This window comes from Hemicordylus capensis, chromosome 1 (assembly GCF_027244095.1).
Source record: "Hemicordylus capensis ecotype Gifberg chromosome 1, rHemCap1.1.pri, whole genome shotgun sequence".
NCBI lineage: Eukaryota > Metazoa > Chordata > Lepidosauria > Squamata > Cordylidae > Hemicordylus > Hemicordylus capensis.
Window position 1 is genome coordinate 5006032 of NC_069657.1, and position 15910 is coordinate 5021941.

Below are 15910 nucleotides of genomic sequence, written 5' to 3' on the forward strand. Positions count from 1 at the left end.
GGCCTTAAAAAGAGAGCATAAACCCCTGGATCCCAGCAGCACAGCCCTTTGTTTGTGCCGGCACCGGCTTCATGAGACCCCTGGCCAAGTGCCTTTGCAGGCCTCTGAGTGGGGGGGGGGGCAGCCTCCATTTTTAAAAAACCCATAATGCAGTTCCTAACCCCACCATTGAATCACAGGATACGAGGTTATTGAGTAATACATTAAGGAAGATGGTGGCTCTCATGGCAGCTGCCCAGGGGCGTCACTATCATAGGGCAAGGGGAGACAGTTGTCTGGGGGCCCACTGCCTGGGGGGGCCCCCAGAGGCAAGTCACATGACTGACTCCCCCAGCCGTGCATTCGCCTGGGCTTCCTTCAGTTGTGTTCATCCTCCAAAATTGATGTGAGCATTAAGACCTGGAGCTACCAGAAGAGCACGTCTCTCTCTAGGACCATTACATGACTTGCATCGTCCACAATTATATATACATCTTACTCTGCTTTTTGTTACCGCTATTCAGCCTCACTTAAGATTTCTTTACTTCATGAGCTGAGCTTCGGGGGGTGGGGGTGGGGCATTTTGAAGTCTTCTCTCGGGGCCCACTCCAGCCTTGCTACGCCCCTGCAGCTGCCCCAAATAATATTCTGGGCTACTGTAAACTTTTGCAGGGGTTTGTGGGAGGCTTGCCTTTATGCCTCAGCAGTAGCAGCGACAGCTTGGAGTGCCACCTAGTGGCCGCACTGGCAGCTGCCATCTTTTTAAGCAGGGCCCCAGGGGTTGGTTATGGGCCCTTGGATGAACCTTAGACCAGACCTGCACAACATAAGGCCCGGGGCCCAGATCTGGCCCTCAGGGTCTTTTTTGCTGGCCCAGATATAGGAATATCCTGCTGCAACAGCAGGAGCCATGAAGAGCTCTCGATCTGTCCTGCTGACCACCAGCAGCAGCTGAATGAAGTTGGCTTCTTAACCGTAGATTTCCCCCACCCTGGGCCAGAGCCCACGGCCAGATGGTAGCCCGGCCTATGTTAAAATGAAATATTTCTTCCCATAAGCTGCTATAAGACAAGGAAACATCTTTTTATGACTGCAAAAGCTATTGGGAATAATCAGTATTCCCTGTGTCTGTCACTATGGAAGCTCCTGAAATCTTTCCAGAAAGGGGAACCATGGGAAGGATTGTCCCAGTTTATTACTTCATCCAGCTACACTCCCAACAGCTCAGTACAATGAGCTTTAGTTTAACTGACCACATTTGGTTGCAGAAGTTGGTCAAACGTTTGCATAGATTTTGACCAGATACCCAACTTAAAAGGAGGCCAATTTTCAGGAAGTTTCATAATAGTTGCTCAATATGACCATAATTGTTTCCTTTGTTTGCTGAGCTCTGTACTTTAGGACAACAGAGCTGTAGCTCTAAAGAAGATGCAATTTCAGACTAGAGAATTGGTGTGAATGTTTTTGTTTTTAAATCTGACGAACGGAGCAGAGAACATTTGTGCTGGATATACACAACACAGATTGTTAATCATGTGAAGTTTTACTGCTTGTTTATGTCACCATAGAGACCATTTGCTTCATAGAAGCATTCCACACCACACAGATGTGTGATGAATAGAAACAAAATAATTATGCGTAAATTGATTTCAAAGCAGTTACCAGCCTGCTCTTGTACGATAAGTGTGGACTTGATATTATCATGAATGCTGCTGTTAGCACCAAGCAACATGTGCCATACATCATGACAGCTTGTCTACTTTTTGAAATACAGCAGACAAGTTCTAGACAGAACATGTTCTGGTGACATGGTGAATTGTTTTGAGACAATCAGGTCCTTCCTTCTTTTACAAGCTCACTGCTCCTTTCAGTCTGTTGAGGGGTATGAGAAGAAACATTAAATGCCTCACACCGCAGAGTATGCTCTGGAGGTGAAGACGTTAGGAACATAGGAAGCTGCCATATACTGAGTCAGACCATTGGTCTATCTAGCTCAGTATTGTCTTCACAGACTGGCAGCGGCTTCTCCAAGGTTGCAGGCAGGAGTCTCTCTCAGCCCTATCTTGGAGATGCTGCCAGGGAGGGAACTTGGAACCTTCTGCCCTTCCCAGAGTGGCTCCATCCCCTGAGGGGAATCTCCTACAGTGCTCACACATCAAGTCTCCCATTCATATGCAACCAAGGTAGACCCTGCTTAGCTAAGGGGACAAGTCATGCTTGAAACCACAAGACCAGCTCTCCTCTAGGTTCAGCCCAAGAGATTATCTGGAGACAAACTCCTGCCTGTGGCTTCCAGCGGCATCTGGTGGGCCACTGTGTGAAACAGGATGCTGGACTAGATGGGCCTTGGGCCTGATCCGGCAGGGCTGTTCTTTTGTTCCATTAAAAATGGGGGGGGGGGAAATGGAATGGCAAAAATGGAACCCGAGCTGCCAGGAACCAAAGGCAGCTGCGCCTCCATTGATGACCCCCATACTCTTGTTGGTATGAGCCACTACTACTATCAATGGAAGTGTACCTGTTCTGGCTGTTGTAGTTGCTACGTATGACTGGTCCTAATATTCAGTGTTTCTCTTGGGCCAGCAAAACGTGCAAGACGCGGCATGAAAGAAACAGCTTGGTGCTTGGCTAGAGGTTCTTAAAATCAGTGTTGGATTTGGGAAGGAGAGGTGGACTGAAGTCAAGCGGAAGGGACAGTCAGATGCATGAAAGGAGTAGACAAGGGCAGCAGAGGAACTGAAGAGGGCCCCAAGGAGGAAGAAGAGGCAGACTGACTGACAGAGAGGATGTCCATGCCATGTCCCGGCTCTCTCGGATAGTGACACTCATGCAGAAGAGGCCTTTGGCATGTGGAGGACCGAGGGGTCCATGCCAAGGGCCCCGTATTTCCCCCATCCGCTCAAGGCTCAGTCCGAGGAAGAGGTCAGCCTCAGAGCTTGGGCACCTGAAGCTGCAGCTCTGCCCCCTTCCCCAACTGCCCCAAGCCCCTGGAGTCGCTCAACTGAAGAGACGAAGGGCAGGCATCTGCTGGCTGCCCAAGGACACCAACGTGCAGGGTGGAAGCTCTGCCCCTTTTAAATCTTGCTAGCTCTCAGAGGAGGCTTCAGGCTTGAAGAACTGGGGGCAGCATTGGGGCAGCATTTCCGGGGAGCTCTCCCAGGTCCTGGAGAGTCACCCCACCCCCAGACTCTGCATGCTGCTCCCTGTCCTTTGGGACTGGTCAGAGTCCGTCCCGCCATGCCTCGCTCCGCGCAGTGGCCTGCAGGCTCACAGCCTCATCGGAAAAGGCCAGAGTTGGGTGGGAATTGTGGGGGCGGAGGAGGGCTGGCTGCTTCTCTGTGTTGGGGACACTTCCCTCTGATGAGGGTGGATTTCTCGTTCTGTTGCAGGGGGAGGAAATCTGCTGCCGGCACCTGGTGTCCTGTGCAGGGCTGTACTCGGACCGCCTCTCTCAGATCAGCGGCTGCAGCCCCGAGCCCCGCATTGTGCCCTTCCGGGGTGATTATTTGGTGCTGAAACCAGAGAAGTGCTATTTGGTTAGAGGGAATATTTACCCAGTACGTACATCATTTGCTTGGCGATTTCCGCAGCAAGAGCTAAGGAAACCTCTTTTCATGTTTGTTTGTTTGTGCTTTTTCTTTCCTATTTATTTAACCGCACACTACATTTTGCAGAAGACCTAGGGCGGGGAGGCGTGCTCACACTCTTCAGGGCACAGTCACACTACAAAGCTAAGCCAGTTTAGCTGTCATGGTTTACCTCTAAGGAGCCCTGGCTGTGGCAGTTCTGCTAGAGCGCTCATTGGCTGCTCACAAGATTGGAGCTCCCGCAGCTCTTTGAGAGAAAAAGCTGTGATGGTTAAATTAATAGGGACCAGCAGGGGCGTAACTACTATTAGGCAAGGGGAGGCAGCCGCCTGGGGGGCCCCATGCCTCGTGGGATCACCAGTATGTAGGAGGAGTGCAGTGTTCTCTCTTTCTCTCGCCCTCTCTCTCTTTCCATCTGTGTGCGGAATGAGTTTTGTTCTGGACGGCAGTATCAAGGCATTGTGTGCGCACATGCATTCAGAGTGGGACCTTCCTGATTATGTTCTTACGTTCTTATTCAATGTGAGCGGGATCTTCAATTGACTGAGTGGACATAAAAAACTGTGAGTGCATGCCTTAGAGCAGGGATTCTCAACCTTGGGTCCCCAGAGGTTACTGGACTTCAGCTCCCATAATCCCCAACTAAAGGCCACTGGGCTGGGGATTATGGGAGCTGAAGTCCAATAACATCTGGGGACCCAACGTTGAGAATCCCTACCTTAGAGGAACACTGGTGGAGTGTGGGATCACTAGTATGCAGACGACATCCAGCTCCACCTCTCTCCCCCATCGGATTCCAGGGAGGAAGTGGAGGTACTGAATCGATGCCTGGGGTCTGTCTTGGGCTAGATGCTGGCTAACAAACTAAGACATCATCCAGTCAAGACGGAAGTGCTCTTGGTCAGTAGGGAAGCTCCTGTGGGATTGATGTGAAGCTCTGCTTTGGGTGGGGTGCAGCTCTCCCTGAAAACCAGATTTGTCGGTTGGGGGTGCTCCTGGGCCCAGCCTTGCTTCTGGGTGGCCTGGTGATGGCTGGGGCCAGGAGCAGCTTCCACTTGTCTGCCAGCTGACCCCATTCCTGGAAAAGGTATATCTGGATGCTGCTTGTTTATTTAGTGTATTTGTTTATTTATATAGTATGTTTGTATACCGCCCACAGTGCAAGTTTCTGGGCAGTTTACAACAAATATAACGTAAGTTAAGATGGGAATTAGAACATTGAAAAGAGTTATAAAACAATCCACAATGCTACAAATCTAACTTTGTAGACATGGGATTCTATAAAGCTTGGATGAATTGATGTGTCTTGAAGATCTTTTTAAGAGGGGAGACTCTTATTTCAGCAGGGGGCGCATTCCAAAGCCTCAATGTGCCACGAGAAAAGGCCCCTCCCTGAGTAGCCACTGGACAAGCCTGTGGCGACTGCAAAGCAGGGAGCTCCCCGGATTTTCTGAATGGGCAGCTCCTAGCGAAGAAGAAGACGTTCTCTGTCTTAAACACAGCTGCTGCCCATTGAATGGCAGGCCGCCCACCGCAGCATTCTGCACCCACTGCAGGATCCAAACGCTTTTCCGAGGCAGTTTACTGTTTCAATGCGCTGTATGTGGCACTGCCTTTGAAAAGTGGTTGGATCCTGCATCTGGTGCAGAATTCTGCTGAGTGGGGCCTGCCTTTCGGAGGAGCACGGAACTCTGCCATTATTCAGTCTGCACTGGCTCCTGCTGTGTCTCTGAGCCCGGTTCAAAGGGGCTGGCTCTCACCTTGAGAGCTGTAAATGGTTTGGGCCCAGGTGATTTAGAGGATCGCCTAACCTCGCTTGCCTGCAAAGGTCAGGGGAGGCCTGCTCCACTTCCCACCACTGCCTTGAGAGGCAGTTAACGGGCATGTGGGAACAGGCCTTCCTCCATTCTGGAACTCCCGCCCTTGGGAAGCCCAACTAGCTGCCTCCCTTTCACATCTCTGTAGACTTGTGAAGACCATCTTGCTTAGGCAGGCCTCCATCTGGAATTAATTTTTGTTCTCTCTGAGGTTCTTATGCTGTATCCTCTCTTTCTGTAGGCTGTTTTTTTATGACGACCTGATTTTTTTCTTAATGTTTGTGTTTTGCTTTGGAGCTCTGCCAGAATTTTAAATGTTATTAAATAAATAAATCAGTGACATTACACTGAAAGGAAGGATTAGGAACATAGGATGCTGCCATATACTGAGTCAGACCCTTGGTCCATCTAGTTCAGTATTGTCTACACAGACTAGCAGCGGCTTCTCCAAGGTTGCAGGCAGGAGTCTCTCTCTCAGCCCTATCTTGGAGATGCTGCCGGGGAGGGAACTTGGGTCCTTCTGCATGCAAGCACAGAGATGTTGCTCCCAGAGTGGCCCCATCCCCTCAGGGGAATGTTTTACAGTGCTCACACATATAGCCTCCCATTCAAATGCAAACCAGGGTGGACCCTGCTTAGTGAAGTGAACAATTCATGATTGCTTCCACAAGACTAGCTCTCCTCCCTAAGACTCCCTTACTTCTGACCAGTCACATAGAATCTATTTCAGAGTCTCACGGAGACATAGCTGATTGATCCTAATCCATTTTGGCAGGTTTTTTAATTTTGTTGTTGTTATTTTCATCAACATTAGTAGTATATGTTTGGCTGCAGGAGTGTACAGGTGGTATTGTCCGCAAAGACGATACTGAGACAGTGATGCTCAAATTGAATTTAAATTGAGAACGTCTTGGTGGTTCAGACTTGGTGCATCGACCGTGTACTTAAGAATGGGACCCTCAGGACATTTCCAGTTCTGTGGGTTGACTGACATCCAGGCATACAGTGTGCCCCCCCCCCGCCGCCACCCACCAAATGTGGTGCAGAGATAGAAGAGGGGAGTACTTGGCATTTATTTCAGATGAGTTTATCTTTAGAGTGTATGTCTTGTGCTTTGCTTTTGTAGGTACCTGATCCCCGTTTTCCGTTTCTGGGCATTCATTTCACCCCGAGGATGGATGGCAGCGTCTGGCTCGGGCCTAATGCTGTGCTTGCCTTCAAACGAGAGGGCTACAGATTTTATGACTTCAGCCTGCGAGATTTTATGGATGCAGCTGCCTACAGGTACTCTCCTCTCTTCAGATACTGAGAGCTGGCTCCCCTCCCAAGCCAACCCCACTGTAGCTTGGAGTGTGAGCGGTGAGCATCCTAGAGAGTCTTGTGTGGCGGAGGGGGACCACGGAGGGCTGTACTGACAGGGGCCTGTTGCTTGTGGGGCTCCCAGCGAGGCAGCTGCAAATGGGCAATATTTCTGCTAATGACATGGTTCTCTCCTGTGGCTATGGTGGTGTTGCATCACCACTTCAGTTAGTCCTCTTCATGCTCCGCACCAACTCTGTTCTTGAGTTCATGTTCAAAGCTCTCCTCCTCCTCGGCTCTGTTTTCCTGTTTGGGCCCTCACACTGTTCAACATAAGCATTCCCATCACTACCTGCCTCTCTTCATTTAAGGCAGGGCTGCACAACTTGGGGCCTCTTGCAGATGTTGGACTACAACTTCCATCATCCCTATTGGTCACTGTGGTTTGGCATGATGGGAGTTGTAGTACAAGAAGAGCTGGAGGGCCGAAGTTGTGCAACCCTGATTGTAAACGTCCTGAACCATAATGGCTCCTCTCCTGCTCCCACCTGTCCTCTTGCCTAACACACTCCTAATACCCACTGCAGACCTCGACCATCAGTGTTTCAATGGAAAAATGGTTTCCAGCCCTGCAGGTGCAAGGTCAGAGGGACATTTACTGGGTGGAGATAATTGGCGGGTGGGAAGGCAGTGTTCAACCCTGCAAATTCCTCTCCCCCAGGTGCATTTGGTTGTTTGTATCCCAGTTAGGCTCCAAAACTAAAATTAAGCCCATCTAGGAGCAAAATGGTCTGGGGCGGGGGGGGGGGGAAGCAGGAAGAGTCCGTGGGTAGGACTGTTCACCTACCCCCTTATGCACTCCTACAGATCCCCCCACCCTCAAATTCACATTATTTAGCAAATCCAGGATTGGGACCATGCAGTGGTTGAGATAACAACTGCACATCACCCCGGTACTTCTGGCCGCTGTCTTGTGCTCAGCATGCTGGTGGTTGAGGTCGGTGCTTAGTAGCAGCAGTGGAGGAACCAGCAAAAGTAAAATACAGTTTGGATTTACAAAGGACTATTAATTCCAGGCTTCTTTTAAAGTAGGCATCGTGTTTGTTACATATGTTGATGTGGCGCTGTAGTCATTCATTCAGGGACAGACCAGTGGAGAACCTCAGAAGGGCAACCAATATGTGGAAGGGTGTGCTGTTTCTAGGAGGACATGAGTGGAGACAGTCCAGTGCTCAGATTGGCGGCCACTGGCTGTGGTCACAGCAAGCTGTGCTCCTTTTCTCCCCAGCGGCTTGTGGAAGCTGGTGGGCAGGAACTTCTCATACGGAATAGGAGAAATGTACAGAGCATGTTTCCTCAGTGCACAAGTGAAGCAGCTCCAGAAATTCATACCCGAAGTGACCATCAATGACATACTTCGGTAAAGTATATACCTAGTATACTTTATATGATTTACATAGTGTTTTTAAAAAGAGCTTAAAACTTGCAGGATTCATTTGATGTCTTCAGCTCCGCCCTGCCTCCCCTCACATCATTAAGTTGGATGATTTCAGAAAAGATGACCTGAAAGAGGGAGTTCCTTGGTAAAAATGGAGGCTAATGCCAAACCTAGACATGATGGGAGAGGCACGATTGCCCTCCTAAATTGTGCCTCCTCGCTCCTTCTCTCGCTCTCCCTTGCAGGGGAAGAGAGCTGGCCTTGCGACAGCAAACATGAATCGTCCCCTTTGCTAAGCAGGGTCTACCTGGCTTTGCATTAGGATACGTGACTATATGTGGCTATATCAGTTGTGACTATATCAGTTTCTGCTGTAAGAGATTCCCCTTTATAGGGATGGGTCTGTAGCTCACCAGTAGGGCATCTGTTTGAATGCAGAAGGTCCTGGGTTCAGTCCCTGGCAGCATCTCCTGGTGGGGCTGGGAAAGATTCCTGCCTGAAACCTGGAAGAGCCGCTGCTGGTCATTGTAGACAGCACTGAGTTAGATGGACCAAGGGTCTGACTCAGTATATGGCAGCTCTGTCTAATTCCATGCTAAGGCTTTAATCCTGTGCACATGAGTAAATCATAAGATGCTGCCGTACACTGAGTCAGGCCATTAGTGCATGTAGCCTAGTTACCTGCTTGAACTGGCAGAGGCTGTTCAGGGTCCCAGGCAGGCAACTATCCCATCCCCTGGTACCTGGTGCTTTTAAACTGGAGGTGCCAGGGATTGAACATGGGGCCTTCTGCATGCAAACCATGTGCTCTGTCACTGAGCTGAGGCCCCTCCCTATTCTCAAATTAGGCATATGCCTAAAAAACGTAATGTACGTAATGAGGTCTTTCTTGAGACTGGTAAAGGCAGGTTTGAACCATCCCAAACCTGTGCACTGGCACATTTGCATTCACTCCTAGGCAAACAGCCCCAGCAATTAATCTTTCACTGCAGTAGCACTGATAGAGGAATAATCCCAGTTCCATCTTGTGCGGTCTGAATGCCCTTCCCCCCCTCTCTTTGTACAGGGGTCCAGCTGGCGTCAGAGCTCAGGCCTTGGACAGTGACGGGAACTTGATAGATGATTTTGTGTTTGATGGAGGCACCGGAGACATTGGAGGCCGGATTCTTCATGTCAGAAATGCTCCTTCGCCTGCTGCTACTTCCTCCCTTGCCATTGCAAAAATGATCGCCGACGAGGTGGAGCGAAGATTTGAACTGTGATTGGAACACGGGAGGGTTAGGCCTATTCCGATTCTTGTGTGCTTAGACACAGTGACTGAAGTGTGGCAATTCAGGAAACACAAGGGAAGGTTGCTTGGGGTTTTTTGGGGGGGAGGGGGGTTGTTGGAATCAGGGTTACCTGCTGCAGGGGCCTCAAACTTGGCTGTGTACCAAATCTCAGAATTTATGCCATATAAAGTGGCCCAGAGGTCCTTTGAATGCCATGTTAATTTGGCCGGGGAGATTGGCCCATGATAGACCCAGGAGACTGTTTGAAACGCCAGCAAATTATTATCCCTGTACAGGATTCCGTTCTCACCTACAGCAGCAAATACAGAAACCACGAATAACAAACTCTTAACTCCATGGGAATCTGGGGGTTAGGTTCCCACACACAGAAGAATCAGAAAAAACATGGGTGGGAAGCTGAAATACATGGAATGTGACACCATACCTAGCTCTCCAGCAATGCCCCCTCCCAACCCGCAAATTGGCCGATTTTTGCAGGTTTTTTCCTTTTCCTTTTTGTAAACACAAGCCACAAAAGGGCTCCGTGCTGCCTCTGGACCGGAAATGTCCCTGGAAGTTGGCCCAGGAGCTGCAGATAGGCAAAAAAGGTCTGTTTTTAGTACTGCAGATGAGGAAACTGGCCTGGGTCTCTAAGACCCACCCGCAGATACTAGAAGCCGCGATCCGTGAATCCGCAGATAACAAGGTCCTCCTGGATGTCTGAGTGGGAAGCGGGCCAGGCCGAGCCCTCCCTCTTGAGCTCTCGTGGTCCAAAGGGGGCTTCCACTCCCCTCCCTCTTGGATTTGCCTGAATAAGAGAGAGCAAGGTGTTACCCACTACTCCGTGAGATGGCTGTGCAATCCCACCTGGCTTCTGAACAAGGAGGAGTGTCTGTCCTGTGCCCAGCTGACTCACAACTCTTGCCAGTTCCTGCCTGTCCATGCCAAGCCCCTCCGCAAGCCATGGCAATTATGGCAGTGCCGTCGGTGGAGAAGTCATGCTAGGAGTCCACAGGAAAAGGTACCAGCTTAGTTTTGCACCCTTCCACCTTAGCATACCAATGCTGACGAGGGCTCTGGACGCAAACTGTGGCCATAGTTCAGAGGGAGGTTCTGTTGCCCAAACGGCACTGAAATGCCTGGGAGAAATACTGTGCAAGAGCCCAGTAGTGGAAGCAAATAAAACACTCAAGCAAATCATGGTCTGACTCCACAACTAAAGGACTGCTGTCCTTGTTGTTGTTTTGTTTCGATTTCTATACTGCCCTTCCAAAAATGGCTCAGGGTGGTTTACATAGATAAATAATAAATAAGATGGAGCCCTGCCCCCAAAGGGCTTACAATCTAAAAGAAACATAAGACAGATACCAGCAACAGTCGCTGGAGAGATGCTGTGCTGGGATGGATGGGGACAGTTGCTCTCCCCCTGCTAAATAAAGAGCCACTTTCAAAGGTGCCTCTACTTTTGTTTTGAGGCTGCTGGTGCACCTCGGGCCGTTCTCCAGCCAGGTGGTCTGATGGGTCACCCCTCATTTTCATGTCCTGACTAAATTTGCATATGCACACAATCATTCTGCTCTGCACACCTCAGCCATGTTAATATCAGCATAAATAGTAGTAGTGAAAAATCATACCTAATTAAATACAGGCTATTTTTGTAAAATAAAATGTAGAGAGGGGTGTAAGGCTGAGCAGAGGTCAGCCCAGATTGGCAGCTCTGTTGCTAGAAGCTGAATTTATGCCAAAAAAAAAAACCCTCTCCTGTTGCTGCAATACACGGAGTGGTTGTGGGATGGGAAAATGGCTGCTTGAATGAAGGGTGATGGACAAGGGGATGTATAAAGTTGCTTATTCACTAAATTGTGGCATGTGGTACCTTGCATTTTATCTCCAAATGGCTTCCAGTAACCCAGTTATCTGCATTCTACATTTCCTCCCCTGTCATGCTGTGGTCTTAGAGCAGAGGTCCCCACCCTTGGGTCCCCAGATGTTGTTGGACTACAACTCTTATCATGATCCCCCCAAGTCATTGTGGCTGCAGATAATGGAGTGATAGTGGTGAGGGACCCAAGGTTGGAACGGACCAGTCCCACACACACACCCCTACCTTCCCAGTCCAGTTAATGAGAGTCTAGCCTTGTGGAGCAGGAACACTTAATGCCCTTAAAACCACACTTGAAACCTGTTGCAGCCGTGAAAGCCAACCTCAGGTTGTTCCTACGATGTAGGAAGTTCTCCACTTCTTGCAAAGCTCTTCCCACCTGGAAGTGGGATGCGGAGGCAGCTTATCCCTGTTGAGTAGATGGCATTTTGTTGGCTCCTTGTGAAAGTGTAGCTTCCCCGCTCCATCACAAGAAAGAATTAGTACATTCCCTTATTGAAAACAGCTGCCAGTGTTCCATAGATCCATAGTTTAGAAGGAAGGCGTTCACAGTTGTTCATGCTGTAATAGTTGCCTCTTAGGAGCATTAACACAAACTTGCTGCTTTGAAACAGCACTTTCAGTGTGAAAGTTCTCTGTGGGTTATGCACAAGCATAAGAAGCCCCCTTGAAATCTGAAAGTTCAGCAGTTGATCAGGCCAGGGTAAAAAATACAAAAAAGGCAGTGGGGGGTGTGTGTGTCACCAGTGGGACCTCCATTAGCCCACATGCGTCCGTGACACTTTTTAAACTCCAGATAAGCACGTTCCAGTCCTGGCACTTAATATCATGGAGTCAGTGAAGACCAGATTCAGTCTTCAGATTCAATTAAATGTACAAGATAATTTTGGAAAATAGAATGTTTGCTCATATTCATCAAAACGGAAGTTCCAAAACAGTCCATAAAATAGCTGCATAGTACTTCTACATGTCCTAGCAAGCTGAAAGGTGATTCATATGTATCTCAAAGCACCCTGCTTACCCTGAAAAGCAATATATAAATGTTTATAGTAGCAGCAGCAGTGAAGTCTGGAAACGGCTTATTTCTGCATCTTCCTGTTTAAAAGAGATGAGATTAACTTCAGGTAGCTTCATCTTGAAGTCACCTGAAGTGGCGCAGCAGGGAAATGCTTGATTAACAAGCAGAAGGTTGCCGGTTCACATTCCTGCTGGTACTATATTGGGCAGCAGCGATATAAGAGGATGCTGAAAGGCATCATATCATACTGCGTGGGAGGAGGCAATGGCAAACGCCTCCTGTATTCTACCAAAGAAAACCACAGGGCTCTGTGGGCGCCAGGAGTCGAAATTGACTACCTTAGCTTCATCTTGTTAAATGTGACTGGCATATAGAGGGCTGCACTGCTTCAAGGACATATTTCCAGGTGGCACAGAGGGCTTCCTGGGGAATGGGAGATTGTGCAAAATTGCCCCTTCTCCAATGCAGTTACTTGGGAAGTGCTGGTAGCCAGCATCTCTCACTGCACTGGTGCTTCCTTGCTCTGTATGTCAACCTGTATTGCCACATCATCTGGAAAACGGGAATTTGGTGTGTGTATATAGCACCATAACAGTGATTACAAGAGATATCTGAAAACAGGTTCTCTGGACATACAGTTGTCGAATATTTGAGTATCTGCGACTGGCAAACTGTCACCCTGCCCCTTGTCAGCCGCGACTTGAGTATTCGTGGCTGGCACCATTAAAAAAAAATTCAGCTGTTTTTTGGCTGATTTTCTGGGGTCAATCAGAGGGTCATTTGCGAGGGTTTAGGGTGATTTTGGGGTGTTTGGCCATGTCATTTCTGGGGCTCAGGGGATCTGTTCCAAGGGTCAGGGGACCTTTTCTGGGGCTCAGGGTTGTTGGGTTTTTTAAAAACCTTTTTTGGTGGTTTTTAGGCACTTTGGCACTCGCAATTCCCCTAACCCCTTGTTTATAATGTAATCCTATGCCTTGGCAACCGTTAGGGTTTCCAGGAACGGGACCCTCGCGGTTGGCAAGGGACAACTGTATTTCTCTACAAATGGTTAAGAGCTGACCACTGCCAATTACATAGCCCAAAACATGCTGGCAACCGGAAAAGTCTGAAATGGGACACAGATAATGTTTAAAAGTTAAGACATATTATTCTTAATAAAATTATTGATACCCTGCCTTCAGTGCACTACTGCTCGGGGTGGCTTAAACCATTCATAAAATAGATACAATATAGGGTTAAAAAATTAAGGTTAAATAAGTTAAAAGATCAGGCTTCAACCACAATAAAGATGAAAAGTTTTTAAAACTGAAATTAAAAGTTGTCAAAAAGCTAAACACTTAAGAAACCTACCAGATAAAAGCAGAGGATAAGATATTAAAAAGTCTCTCAAAAAAGATATGTCTTCAGTTGTTTCTTAAAAACATTGAGGGAGGAAGCATGGTGAAGCTCTTCTGGGAGGACATTCCAAAATCAAGAGGCCACCACTGAAAAGGCCCTGATGCTAATCCCGCCAACTGGTTCTCTGTCAGTGGTGGGGCCATGAGCAGGGCTGGAGATGCTGAACGCAGGGCCCTGACAGGTTCATATGGGTGAATGCAGTTCGAAAGGTACCCCAGTCACAAGCTGTGTGATTAAGACCAGCACCTTGAATCTAGCCCTAAAGTAGACGAGTGAAGCTGCTGCAGGATGGGTGTAATACTCATGAAGCACCCATGAGCGCCCTAGCAGCAGCAGTCTGGACCAAACATTCTTCAAGGGCAGCTCCATGCAGAGCATATTGCAGTAGTCCAATCTGGATGTCACCAAAGATGAGGTCAGGTCTGACTTTCTCAAATAGGATCACAGCTGGTGATTATAATATTAGCAGTTTTATTTTCAATCCCCTTCCTAATGATCCCTAGCATGGAATTGGCCTTTTTCACAGTTGCCGCACACTGAGTCGACACTTTCAACAAGCTGTCCACCATGACCCAAAGATCCCTCTCCTGGTCAGTTACTGACACAGCTCAGATCCCATCAGTGTATACTTGAAGTTGGGATTTTTTCATCACAATGTGCATCGCTTTACACTTGCCAACATTGAAACGCATTTGCCATTTTGTCGCCCACTCCCCCAGTTTGGAGAGATCCTTTTGGAGCTCCTCCTGATCTGTTTTGGATTTGACTACCTTAAAGAGTCTGGTATCATCTGCAAATTTGGCCACCTCACTCCTTACCCCTACTTCTAGATCATTTATGAATAAATTAAAAAGCACCGGTCCTGCTACAGATCCCTGGGAGACTCTACTTCTTTCTTCCGTCTATTGTGAAAACTCTCCATTTATACCTCCCCTCTGTTTCCCTTCTTTCAACCAGTTCGCAATCCACACATGTACTTGTCCCCTTATCCCAAAGTCTTTGATGAGGAACTTTGTTGAAAGCTTTAATGAAAGATGTAAAGGAATGTTGGGGGCAATCCACCAGGAATCTCTCCTGTGCAGGCCACATGTGCTTCTATGATTTCTATTCATTTCAGGTGCAAAAGATGATTTCCATGGACTGATCCCATCTCATGACAAAGCTCATGACAAAGTCCAAGACTGCACAGTTACTTATAATAAAACCTATTGAACTGAGAAGGGCTTCTTTTGGAATAAACATGGATAATTGGGCTGCACAGCCACAAACCTGCATGGCTGCAAATGAGCATATTTATTAGGAAGCAGGAGCCACTGAGGCAAGAAATGACTCTTTGCACTAGGCAGGGGCTTTCCTTCAGCTGCCTCTGAAGGGTCTTGTTTGGTTTAAGATACCATATCGTAATACAAGGGCTTCATCTACTAGGCCTTGGCCAACTTTCTAATTCTGTGTATTAGGTTTCCCTTGACCCCTCACAAAGAGGAACCTTAAGTTAAATGGGGTTCTGTGGACAGAGCTTTGGGCTACAATGGCAAAGACCTCATTTCTGCTCAGTCCTGAAGCTCACAAAACACTTCAGGCAAGTCATGGTGAGCAGCTCCTATGCTTCCTTTGATGTCTTCCAGCCGAACATGTGGATGCTTTTAGCAGAAAGTATTATATTATAGTGGCACAGTAGTGCCAGTATAGTTAAGGTGAGGAGTTGTTTCAGCATTCTGCTGTTATAAGCCAAATCAAAACTGTTGATTCAAATGTATCTGACCACATGCAACACAAACAAGAGACACCAGTCAATTTGGTGCAGATCCATTGAAAAATGGCTGATATACAGCCGTGTAAACATTGCTCCTAAAAAGAGAGGCCTTGTATTTGCTATGCTTTCCTTTTTTACATAGAATGAAAAACAGGACTGCCATATACAAATAATAAACATAGTACTTATCTAATTATGTTCATAACGTTATAGCATATAAATCTTAATAGGTAGGACTTAATTATTCATCAAGACATCTTAAAAATTTAAAGTCTAATCCATCTAGTTCACAAACACATAATGTAGAAGACAGCTTAAAATAGTCTCTTTGACAATCACACTCTTGCTGGCCCTGTACATCGGTTCTTATAAGACTTATACGGTGAGGCAAAGGCGTTTTGATCTTTCGGCTTCATCAGTGGCTTCCTAACTGTTCATTCATATGCAAAATTATCAGAAGGATCCAGT

General features: G+C 47.8%; 1 protein-coding gene across 7 annotated transcripts in view; it reads left to right on the forward strand.

Annotated features, from left to right (window-relative positions):
• Positions 1-13466, forward strand: part of L2HGDH (L-2-hydroxyglutarate dehydrogenase) — a 23760-nt gene extending 10294 nt beyond the window's left edge. For 5 of the 7 annotated variants that reach the window (XM_053254424.1, XM_053254473.1, XM_053254463.1 and 2 more), the window contains 4 exons: positions 3369-3536; positions 6510-6667; positions 7971-8102; positions 9187-13466. In XM_053254424.1, coding sequence (XP_053110399.1) covers positions 3369-3536; positions 6510-6667; positions 7971-8102; positions 9187-9382 — 654 coding nt within the window. In that variant the 3' untranslated portion in view covers positions 9383-13466. The remainder of the gene's footprint in view (positions 1-3368; positions 3537-6509; positions 6668-7970; positions 8103-9186) is intronic. The other 2 variants (XM_053254435.1, XM_053254457.1) reach the window with 2 other exon arrangements.
• Positions 13467-15910: the final 2444 nt, after the last annotated feature.